The sequence below is a fragment of the Piliocolobus tephrosceles genome, chromosome 17, assembly GCF_002776525.5.
Source record: "Piliocolobus tephrosceles isolate RC106 chromosome 17, ASM277652v3, whole genome shotgun sequence".
In the NCBI taxonomy this organism is placed as follows: domain Eukaryota; kingdom Metazoa; phylum Chordata; class Mammalia; order Primates; family Cercopithecidae; genus Piliocolobus; species Piliocolobus tephrosceles.
This window is the reverse complement of record NC_045450.1, coordinates 73,805,663-73,817,505: the sequence shown is the minus strand read 5'-3', so window position 1 is coordinate 73,817,505 and position 11,843 is coordinate 73,805,663. Positions and strand designations below refer to the sequence as shown.

At 56.9% G+C, this 11,843-nt stretch overlaps 1 protein-coding gene across 12 annotated transcripts in view; it reads right to left on the bottom strand.

The window, feature by feature from the left end:
- The window catches only part of ACSF3 (acyl-CoA synthetase family member 3), a 64,023-nt gene extending 54,125 nt beyond the window's left edge, over nt 1–9,898 (bottom strand). For 10 of the 12 annotated variants that reach the window (XR_002735088.2, XR_002735089.2, XR_002735090.2 and 7 more), the window contains exons 1-3: nt 9,767–9,894; nt 2,434–3,138; nt 996–1,151 (exon numbers count right to left, since the gene is read on the bottom strand). Coding sequence is in view for 5 of the 12 variants with exons in the window: in XM_023228903.2 (XP_023084671.1) it covers nt 996–1,151; nt 2,434–3,099 (822 nt within the window). In the remaining 7 variants the exon portion in view is untranslated. Of the gene's footprint in view, nt 1–995; nt 1,152–1,595; nt 3,139–9,766 lie in introns of those variants that run through there. The other 2 variants (XM_023228904.1, XM_023228908.2) reach the window with 2 other exon arrangements.
- Between the last annotated feature and the right edge of the window lie 1,945 nt (nt 9,899–11,843).

Sequence of the window (11,843 nt, the reverse complement as noted above, 5' to 3'; positions counted from 1 at the left end):
AGAGGGAAACAGAGACTCTGCAGCGGCCCTCCAGCTGGGCCAGCGACACAGAGGGAAACAGAGACTCTGCAGCAGCCCTCCAGCTGGGCCAATACTCCAAAGTAACCCTCCCAGCCAGCAGCTCTCCAGCTGGGCCAGTACTCTGGAGTAACCAAGAGCTGCCACAGTGGCCACATCGTAGCTCAAAGGGCCACGCCCCGCGTCCTGGACCCTGTACCCCGAATGTGTCACCTCACGCAGTGGTGGGAACTGCAGGTGGGTGAAGCGAAGGACCTCAAAATGGGAGATTATCTTGGAGTATCCGCACAGGCTGTACAAAGAGAAGCCGAAGGAGCCCTGACTACGGAGAGAAGAAGGCCGTGTGCCTACAGAAACAGAGCCGGATGTGAAGCAGCTGGAGCCAAGGGCACAGGCAGCCTCTAGAAGCTGGAAGACACAGGAACGGACTTTGTCCTGGAGCCTCCTGTCGGAGCAGCCCCACCATACCCAGCGTCAGCTCCACAAGACTCGTCTCAGAATCCTGGCCTCCAAGCATGTCAGAACAAACTCGCAGTATTTTAAACCAAGGGTGTGAGCGTTTGCTGCAGCCCCAGGAGCCCATCCACAGTCTCACTATTCACGGTTTCAGTGACGTGTGGCCCACTGCAGTCTCGCAACAGACGAGCACAGTACCAGAAGGTATTTTGGAGAGAGGAGAGCACTTTCCCATAACTTTATTGCAGTACGTGGTTATAACTATTCTGTTACAGTTTATCTCTTACTGTGCCTGACTTACTGATTCAGCGTTATCATAGGTACGTATGTATAGCAAAAAGCATTGTAGGTACAGGGTTCCGTGCTACCCAGGATCTCAGCACTTGCGTGTCCCCTGTGGATGGGGCGACTGCACACCAGGGAAAGGCACCTGGTCTGAGGGCGTGGCCAGAAGCCCTGACTCGGACCAGGGAAAGGCAGCTGGTCCGAGGGTGCGGCCAGGAGCCCTGACCCTGACTTACCTGCTGGGCGCTAAATTCAGGCATCATCACACAGGTGGCTCCCACCCAGAGAGGACACAGCAGCGCATTGACCACACCGTGGACATGGTGCAGCGGAAGCACGTGGAGGATCACGTCGTCTTTGGTCCATGCCCACTTGTGGACCAGCCCGGTCACCTGCAGGGGACGAGAGCGCAGCTGAGAGTAGGAGCGAGACTGTAGTCTGCAGCAGCACACACAGACCTGGGGCTGAGGGACAGGAGCTCTGGGCCTCCTAGCTGAGGAAGGGGAAGGAGAAGGCTGGCTTTTTGTTGCTCCCCTCTAGCAGCTTCTGCTACGACCCTAGCAGATCTGCTGGGTCACTCACTTACCCTGGGGACAGAGGGCAGCACCACACACAGCCAGGGGCTTTAGGGAATTTAGACAGTGGGGGAGTGGCTCTGCAGACACCAGGCAGACAGAGCTGTGACTCAGCATGGCCATCCCCAGCTCCGCCCCTGCCCAAGCCTGGGACTCAGGGACCCAGTGCCATTCAGGCTGGAATCGACTCCTAGCCCAACCACTGGCTCAGCCGACAGCACTGCCCTCGCAGAGCTCTGCCGATTTGTGAATTATTGTTACCTGCTCAACCAGGACAGAACCCAGGGCCAGGCTCCTGAGCACATCCTCAGCTCTTACTGAGAAGCAGTGTGAGGCACGGCCCACTGAATCCACCGTCCAGTCTCACGGAGGACACTGCCTGCTGCCTGCACAGGCTCCAGGGACAAGCACATGTGAGTGCCACTCCCCTCAGCAAGGACAGAGGCGTCCGGAGCCCGTCCCTCCTGACAGGTGCGCTGCTTCCAGGAGTGATGGCGCAGGCCACCCAGGGCCAGCCTGTAGCGTGTTCATGGTGCCTCCGTCAACCCACGACTCCGTGGGGTCCACTTCCTGCCTTCCCCTTCGTGGCTTTCGGCTTTCATTTTTACTTTATCGCTTCAACTGCATAGGAGACTTTATGACACTATACAAATGACAAGTAAGTGATGTGGCTGGAGAGTTCTGTGAAGATGTGACTGTGGTCACAAGACACAAAAATAACGAGTAAGACGCAGGTGTACGTGGGGTCCTGAGCAGGCATCCTAACACGTGGCTGGCCTCGGAAAAGCCCCTCAGCATCGCAGGCGGTGAGTGGCCCCTTCTGACCTCACGCCACGTGGTCCTGGCGGGGTCACTCAGCGGCCCCTCAATCCCTCTACACCTGAAGGCTTCGCCCCTGCCTGAGCCGTCCTGCGTGGCCAGTGAGGCCAGTGGCCACACCCTGCGGGCCTGTGTCCGTGTATGTCACACGGGTTTGCAGGACAGTGACAACAGTGAACGACTCCACAGAGAAGCAAATGAACAGATGTGCTTCTGGCCGGGAGCCCACCCAGAGTGCCACGCCATGACCGCTGCCATCGTGGCGAGGGGCGGCACTCACCACAGCCCTGATGTTTCGGTGCGTGCTCAGCACGCCCTTGGGCCTCCCCGTGGTCCCACTGGTGTAGATGATCATGGCGCCCTGGTCTCTCCACCCCTGCTCTGGGACCGGGACCTCTGCTGGTTCCTCTACCGCTCCAGTGTAGACGGCTGGCGTGAGCGGCAGCAGCGGGACCCCCAGCTTCCTGACCACCGGGCTCAGGAGCTCCAGGTACTCCTGGCCGGCAAGGACCACAGAGCTCTGGGAGTCGCAGATGACATACTCCAGCTGGGCTGCGGGGTGCTTCCTGTAGAGGGGGACTGCCACACCGCCGCTCATCCACGAGGCCCACTGGGCCACCACGTAGGAGGCGTCGTTAGCGCACAGGAAGGAGACCCTCTCCCCCCGGAGGTCCCCGCCGACACACCCGCGGAGTCTGCAGATCTCCTGGGACAGGCAAAGGCTGCGGGAATAAAGCTCCCTGTACGTGTGGCGGCCATGCTGGTCAACCAGGGCGGTTCTGTCCCCAAAGGCCAGGGCGCGGGTGAACACCGGGGCGCTCCTGTCTGAGCGGGCCACCGGGGCTGTGTGCAGAAGGCCACTTCCTCTGTGTCTCGCAGGAGCCAGCCGGCAGGAGGCCAAGGCACAGCCCAGGCGCCGGAAGGTGAACATCACATGGGGCAGCATTGCACTGACAGGCGTTCCCGGGAGCCTCCTGGGGCCAACCTAGAGAAAGGCAAGGCATAGCACGTGAGTGCCCAACCGTCCCATCTGAACGTAGCCACGACAGGATCTAAAACACCTCCCAGTACCCAGCCAGGTACGCCTGCTGCACCTTCAGTCGTGAGGCAGCGCATCAGACAGGCCGCGTCCAGCCTTCCTCGCCCACGCCACTGGGACGTTCCGTACACGCCCAGCATCTCAGCTTTCTATTTCACTTCACTAGTTTAATGACTCCCAAATCACACAAGATTCTGAACAATGACATAAACTAGGTAAGTTTATTTCAAGGAGAAGCATATAAAATTCAATACACTTAAGGTACATCTGAATAATGGGTTTTAGAATCCTGAGCCTGGAAAACCACCCGTGAGAGGAGGAAGTGCGGAGAAGAGCTCAGCACGGCCCCCGCTCACAACAGGCACGGCCTGGAGACCCCGCCCCCGGGGCAGACACGGTGCTGCCTCTCTCAGACCCTTCCCACACGGGCGCACAGTGGAAATGTGGTGAGGTGCCAGGGTTTTGTTTTTTCTTTTCTCGAGACAGGGTTTTGCTGTGTTGCCCAGGCTGGTGTAGTGATGCAATCATGGCTCACTGTAGTCTTGACTTCCTGGGCTCAAGCCATCCTCTACCCTCAGCCTCCCAAGTAGCTGGGCCCACAGGCATGTGATACCACACCCAGCTTTTTTTTTTTTTTCCGGTAGAGACAAGGTCTCACTGTGTTGCCCAGCCTGGTCCAAAGTCCTGGGGTTACGGCAGGCGTAAACCACGCTTTGTTCCTTCTTTTCTTTTCTTTCTCTCTCTCACCATTTTTTCTTTCTCTCTTTCCTATCTATCTGAGATGGAGTCTCACTCTATCTACCTACCTACCTATCTATGATGCAGTCTTGGTCTGTCACCCAGGCTGGAGTGCAATGGCATGATCTGGGCTCACTGCAACCTCTGCCTCCTGGGTTCAAGTGATTCTCCTGCCTCAGCCTCCTGAATAGCTGGGATTATAGGTGCGTGCAACCATGCCTGGTTAATTTTTGTATTGCTAGTAGAAATGAGGGGTTCACCGTGTTGACCAGACTGGTCTCCAACTCCCAACTTCCAGTGATCCACTCACCTCGGCCTCCCAAAGTGTTGAAATTACAGGCGTGAGCCACTGCGCCCAGCCAAGCCAAGCTTTAAACCAGGCAATTCACAGGGCTAGAGAATGTGTTTTAGGTTGAACTATAATTCTCCCCTTTCCCCCAAAAAACTTTACTAAATGACAAATAAACCAGCAGGAAGTGAGGGCTCCCTGGGAGGAGCCGTGCGGGCCCGCCGTCCGCTGGAATTCGTCATTCAGAGAAAGGAGACCGAGAACAAGCCAGGGCACAACGCTCCTGATGCGTGAGGGCTGGTCCAACTCTGCAACACGCATTCTGCAGCCAGAGGACACTGCCCACGGGACACCGCCCCAGGACGCAGACACAGGCCAGGGGCAGAGCCCCCGCATTCCAGAGTGAAGAGAAGGGGCGGCACTTTCCACGAGGCTCCTGCATCCCTGGCCTTTTATAATCGAAGCTGCGCTCCACTCACGAGGGCATGGGACAATCTGCTTTCTCAGGCTCTTTATGACCAGCAGAACTGGCCATGTTTCCTTCCCAGCGCTGATGCGGCCTGCTGGGGTGAACAACAGTCACGCGCTCTGGTTTCAAGCCCCCAGCTTCATAGCTCCTTCAGGTCCTGCACTGTCCCTACCTCAGCCTCTGAAGTAAGAACAGGCCGGTCTGCCTCCCTTCCTGGGAGAGGCACCCTCTGGGCTCTGCTGCCACTGGGCACTCAGTGGCCCTCTGACAGCGTCCCAGGCCTGTGGCCCACGTGTAGTCAAGTTGTCCATTTGGTTCTCAGGGACTTTGAACGAGTATTATTTTGACAATGATGCTACCATCTAATACACACATATTAGATTAGGTTTCATCTCAGCATTTTGCCTCAACCACACTCTGTTCAGTACACAAACAAGGCAACCACTTGTTCACACACAGAAAAGCAAAGGAGGCCAAGTTCAAAGTCACCCAGCTCCCGAGCCAGAGAGAGGAGGTAAGGGGAAGCTCGCAGTTCACAAGAGCAGCAGGCACAGCTGCTTCAGCAGGTGGAGGGGCACGACGAGGTGAAGGCCTGCACATGCTCATCCTCCTGGGGCAGGCACCAGGACTGGTGCTGTAACCCGGAAGGCTGGCGAGGACACCTGCCAACAGGCATCTGTGCTGAGGACCCAGGCTGTGTGTCTAACGCTTCTCAGGGGCACAACACTCAACACTCAATGGGGGAAGGGAAGCATGTTCGTTTCCAAGCTAAAGACAACATTATAAAATAAAACCAAGGAGCAGCAGTGACCCCATGACCCTGTCGCGCCTCCTCCCGCACACCACGCCCCTCTGCGGGATCTGCGCCCACGTTCGGCAGGCTCTCTCTCCAGCACAGCTCGTTCGTTAACTAGCGAGGGGAAAGCTACCGTGTCACTGCCTGCGGTTTGTACTGAACGGTTTTATTCTCTGCTCTTAGTCTGAAACCGTATACAACACTTCATCGTCACCTAAAAAAACAAATCTCATGACAGTGAAAACTGTCAGAACCAAAGTATGTTTTATGCTTGAGACCCTCAACTACTGCCCTGGGTTTCTGCTTGTTTGATTTGGGCGTCTGCCTTCTCTGCTAGCCTGGGGCTCTTAATGAAGCCCCTGTCCCAGCCAGCAGAGGGCTCTCCTGCCTCTGGCCCAGGCCAGAGGAAAACGAGCCATGCAGGGCGGCACAGCTCCGTGGGCTGCCTGGACGTCCTGTGTGAGTCTTCTCTGAATTCTACCAAACGGTCAGCCCTGTAGGCCACGTCCTCTCCTGACGTGAGGCACCCACGTTCTGCCCTCCACATGGAGGCAGGGCCATAGCTGGTCCGCCCACACACCTGCACTCTGCTACCATAGAGAAACCCAGAGAACGTCAAGGAAACAACTGGGCTTGACCAGACACAAGATCGGCACGTGGGCTGTGCCAGCTTCAGAAAGCAGCAAACCAGGGCGGCCCCACCACGCTTCCTTCCTCACTTCCAACCAATCCTGCACTGCTTTACAGGTGTGGGGGCACGGAAACAAGGAGAATCCACACACAAAAAACCGACCAGGCACTGAGTGTTCTGGGTCACGGCCCTGAGGCCAGACTTCCGCTGCTGAAAGCCACAGGGAGTGTCTGGGGTGCATGGTGCAGGGGACGGTGCTTTCTGGGGTGCCAAGGAGTGGAGCACTAGGGCGGCCGGCAATACTCACGAGTGGATATAGAAGGTGTCTGTCATTGTCTGTAGCTGTTTCTCAATACGACAGAAGCACATGAAAGGGGGATGACGGCTTTCCTCTAACTAAAGCTGCTGCTCAGAAAAGGTTTCTGCAGACCACAAAGAACCGAGTTCTGACAAAGCGAGTTCATGCTTGTGCTGTGCGCACGCTAACCACACGCTGAGCACACGCTGAGCACACACAGCCCCCACTTGGGCATTTTTACAAATTCCTGGGTCACTCTGCAGCGTGAAGCCATGCAAGAGTAAGAGTGGATTCCCCACAAAACCCAGAGGTCAGCAGAGCTGGCGATGCAGACGTGCACAGCTGGGCTGGGCAAACTCAAAGTGCAGGCTGAGAAGAAACTGCTGTTCTCCTGGGCGGAATCCAGAGCCCTGCCTGTGGCTGGGCACTCCTGCCACCAACCCCTGGGAGGTGACAGACGTGACTGGCCCCGTGTGAGATGGTCCCAGCTCCCACAGAGCCCACGTGCTATGAGGAGAGGCCACGAGCAGGAGGGACAGCGGGGGGCCTGGTGGGGAAGCTTCCTACGGAGGCTGAGAAGGGCCTGTCCCAGCCAGCGTCTGCCGGGGGAAGGGGAGAGTCCTGGCACCTACAGCCGCGTTCACTCGGGTGTCTAGGGCACAGATGCCGGGAAGTGACATTGCTGGGTCATCTTTAATTGTGAGAAACACTGACAAAGTCCCCTCCAACGAGGTGCTGATTTATTCTCCTACCAAGCATGTGGAAAATGGAACCAGCCCCATCAAACCAGCTTTTAAGTCCCTCAGGCTTGAGACCAACAAGCACCCAGTCATCAATTCTTTTCAGCACAGAGGTCGAATCCTCATGGTCACCGGATCAGAGCCCTGCCTTGAACAAGCAGACAGAGTCCACTCAGGGCAGATGGCCATGAGGTCTTCCTGCACACCTCCCGGTCCAGAGGCACCCCAGCTCCCTCAGAGAGAACCCCACCTTTCAACCACCAGGACCCCTTCTACCGTGGGGCTCCCCATCAGCACCAGGAGGGCAGTGTTGGAGGGACACTGCCCACCAAACAAATGGAGTTCAGTCAGGGGCCTTCCACCCTCATCAGCCAGCTCCACACCCCCGCTACGCACACCCTGATAACCCGAGGTCAGCGGTGGCACCACGTGGCTGGGAAAGGACTCTAGTCAGAAGCTGAGAAAGGTGCACGAGCCGGGACAGCCTCCTTGGTGAAGGCGTGCTGGAACCACTGAACCACTGAACACAGCTGCTCTCCAGCCCTCAGGGAGGGAGGCCAGACCTCTCGGTGTTCTAGCCATCAGGTTCTGAGATCAGACCACTAAGGCACTGGGGCTTTTCGGGAACACACATGCAGCGCCAGCGGGATGCATCTTTTCCATCTTCACCAGAGTGCTGGTTAACAGCAGAGTTTAGAGTTGCCACGGGCTTCGACTTGAATGGCGGCTCTCTTTGTCCTCATTTTCTCACTGGCCTAGCCCTTCACTTCCCACCACTAAGATGGGACAGTAACAAGATCTGCCTCAGAGGCTCCATGTGAGAACGTACGAACGGCCTGGCACAGGCCAGACAGAAGACAAATGGCCGCGCCATGCTCAGGGAGCCTCACAACAAAATTTACTAGATCAGAATGACACTGGCATTCAAATGAAGGGGCTGGTTTCAACATGAATAAAGTGGCACCTGACCTGTTCACCACCACACCTGGCCCCCCACCCCAGATCTCGTGTTTGAAGTGGATGCCAGCACTTCCTCCTGTGGCTGCCCCGATGAGGGTGTGGGGCAGAGGAGGGCGTGGGGCAGGGGAGGGCTGTGCTTGGCCTGCAGGGCAGGATGCGTTTCAGCATCACGCCTGTGGTTTGGGGGGTTGTTTTCAAAATTACATTTTTAAGTAGCAGACATTACACTGCATTCATGAACAGGACATTCAAATCAAAAAAACCAAAAGGGAAAAATACACTTGAAACTCATATCGATTTTAGGAAGAAAAATATTATTTTAAAAATGCCATCTGGAAAGGTGACACAACAATCCCAAGCCCACAGTTTAATCCACCATTTCTGTCTGCCTTGAGGAGACGGTTCAGAGCCAAAGGAGCGAGAGCAAGGGAAGCCTCATCTTATGTCCCCCAACACCTGCGGAAAGAACACAGGCCTGAGCCAGGCTTCACTCTACGAAGCTCCCAGGGTCCACCGGTAGGAACAGCCGTGCTCCTGGGCCCACCATGTGAACCCCCTCCTCAACAAGGTCTCAGCCCTGGGCCCTATCACGAAGTCTGTCCTCGCAGGCTGGGAAAGCAACAACTATGCCCCAGACACAATTCGTGTTCCCGTCTCTAAACGCGTTCCCTTTCTGGCAAATTCCTAATCATTCTTCCAAGCCCAGTTCAAACATCACCTCTTCTTTTTCAGTTTTATTATTTATTGAGACAGTGTCTTGCTCTGCCGCTCACGCTGGAGGGCAATGGTACTGTCGTGGGTCACTGCAGCCTCCGATTACTGGGCTCGAGCGATCCTCCTGCCTCAGCCTCCCGAGTAGCTGGAACTGCAGGTGTACACCACCACACCCAGCTAATTTTTACATTTTTTGTAGAGACAGGGTTCTCACCATGTTGCCCAGGCTGGTCTTGAACTCCCGGCCAGAAGTGATCCTCCTGCCTTTGCTGCCCACAGTGCTGGGATTACAGCCACAAGCCACTGCACCTGGCCTGCCTGGTGGAATTTAGACTTAGGACGGCAACATCAACTCCTGACTGCACCGGGCCTCACCCCTGTAAACCTTCCCTCTCTCCAGGGAATGGGCTGCCTGCAGGGCCTTCCAAATACTTCCCGGCCGCACGTCGCCATCGTTTGCTCGCCATCGTTGCTCACGGATCTACCTGCCCTCAGGAGCTAGGACGGCTCTGAAGCTGTGCCCCACGCGCCCAGCAAGGTGCACGCAGCAAACAACTAAAACGGGGAGAACTTCAAGGGTGACTTCTGAGGCCCAATGAGAAATGGAAGTGAATGTATTCCAGACACAACCGAACACGATTCACTCTGAGAATGCCTGAACACGGACCCCGCCGGCTCGACCGTCTCACCGGGCCCGGCGTCAGCACAGCTTCTCTCCCCCGTCCCCGCGCGGGGGACCCCGCTCCCCACCGGACACGAGAGGCTCGGCGGCCCGGGAAGGCCGACGCCCGGCCCCAGGCGGCTCGCGGGGAAGCGGCCGCGCCACGGGCCACGGCTGAAGCCCAGCTGCGACCCAGGTGCGGGCGTCGGAGCCCGCGCCCCCGAGAGCTCTGCGCCCGGCCGACCCAGCCGCGGTCCCATGGGCCCCGCCGCCCGCACCTACAAGACGGCGGCGGTCGCGGGGCAAGATCTGCCTCGCCACTGCTCTTCCTCGTCCTCCGCCGCGCGCGCGCCGGAGTCGGGCCGGTCCCCCCGGGTCGTGAGTCGGGCCGGAACCGCTTCCGGCGCCCAACAGCTTCCCCGGCGCGGCGCGTCCGTCGCCCAAGCGCGTCCCCCCGGAGCGGCCCCGTGGCGGCGGGTTCCGGGCGCGCGCGTTCCCCTCTCCCGCCTGTCCCGTTGTGGCGGGGTCGGGGCCGCAGGCTTTTCGTGAACCGTGGCCGAGGCAGGCGCCGTGGTCTCCGCCAGCCCCAGGCTGCCCCGATCAGAACGCCGCGCGGGACCGCTCCGAACGCGGATTGCTGGGCCTCGCTCCGTCCTTCCAAAAGGGGCTCCCCGGGCTTTGGGGCTGGGGGTCTGCGCGCCGAGCTCCTGCGTTATTATTATTATTAATAATTATTATTATTAATTATTATTATTATTATTATTATTATTATTATTATTATTATTTTGAGATGGAGTCTCGCTCTGTCACCCAAGGCTGGAGTGCAGTGGTGTGATCTCGGCTCACCGCAACCTCCGCCTCCCGGGTTCAAGTGATTCTCCTGCCTCAACCTCCCGAGTAGCTGGGACTACAGGCGCCCACCATCATGCCTACCTCATTTTTGTATTTCTTGGGTGATTTTAAACGTACTGCATTTGAGAATCTCTCCTCGAAGGGACTTGGGAACCAGGACACGGATATGAAGCTAGACTGTTGGAGGGCAGTGGCGGGAAACATTTAAAGCCAGACGCAAAGTCCAGTTGGCTGAAATGTGAGAGTTTTTTTTCCCCTAAAATAAATACAAATAACACAAAGACATGTACTGGCAAACAGCAGTACAAATTATCTGCAGAACCGTCCGGGTGTGGTGGCTCATGCCTGTAATCCCAGCACTTTGGGAGGCCAAGGCGGGCAGATCACGAGGTCAGGAGTTCAAGATCAGCCTGACCAACATGGTGAAACCCTGTCTCTCCTAAAACTACAAAAATTAGCTGGGCTTGGTGGCAGGCGCCTGTAATCCCAGTTACTTGGAAGGCTGAGGCAGGAGAATCTCTTGAGCCTGGGAGGAGGTGGAGATTGCAGTGAGCTGAGATTGCACCATTGCACTCCAGCCTGGGCAACAGAGTGAGACTGTCTCAAAAAAAAAATTATCTGCAGAACCTTGCACACTGTTTTTCTGTAAGTATATTATTTTCTCTGCCCATCTTCCTCTGTGGTGATGATTGTTGGGGCAGCAGCTGTGTCCCTGGAAAGCTCAGGAAAGGGCATTTCAGAAGCCCGAGGGTGGTTTTTCTGGGAGGAAGGAGCTGGATCTGGGGGAAGTTTGTAATACAGAGTGTGGGAGAACAAACCCAAACTTCTAGTGCCCCTGGTTGCCACCCTGCTAGGTATCCTACAGAAAAACCAAGTCCAATCCTCTGCCACTGGGACGGACTTGATCTGGTGTCAGAATTCTGTCTGCTTCCAGGATTCAGCAGGCTGAATGGTGTTTCCAACGAGGGCAGTAGGAAGAGTAAGGAGGGCATCTAACATCGGGATTCAGCCCCAGGCTGTGTGTGCACAAATTTCTGTCCCTGGGAAGTTGCAGAGCTCAGGCCGAGTTGCCCACCTGGAGACAGGACTTGGGTCAGGGTGACAGCTCCCGTGGTCCTTGGCCGTGGTCCTTGGCCGTGGCTCTGTGAGGGTGGCAGTGGGGGAGGGTGCAGTCGCCGAGAAATGGCCCAGTTATCCTATGAGCGGGGTCCCAGTCGTGCCTGGGCTCTGGTCAGCATCGTAGTGGCAGGTGGGAAGCAGGAGGAGTCAGGAATTAGCAGACATTGGAGGACAGCTTCTAGCCAGAGAGACGTGGGCTGAAAACCCGCAGAACAACTGCAGGCAGCCAGGCTGTGCAGAGTGAAGAGATCCCCAAAACCACCCCCTGTTAATACCCTCAGAGAAACAAGAGAAGCGACAGCCCCCGTGAGTCCAGAGCGAGATGCCCCGAGAAAGAGCATTCCAGTAACATAAAGGGGGGGCCGGGGGGGCGAGATGTCCCGA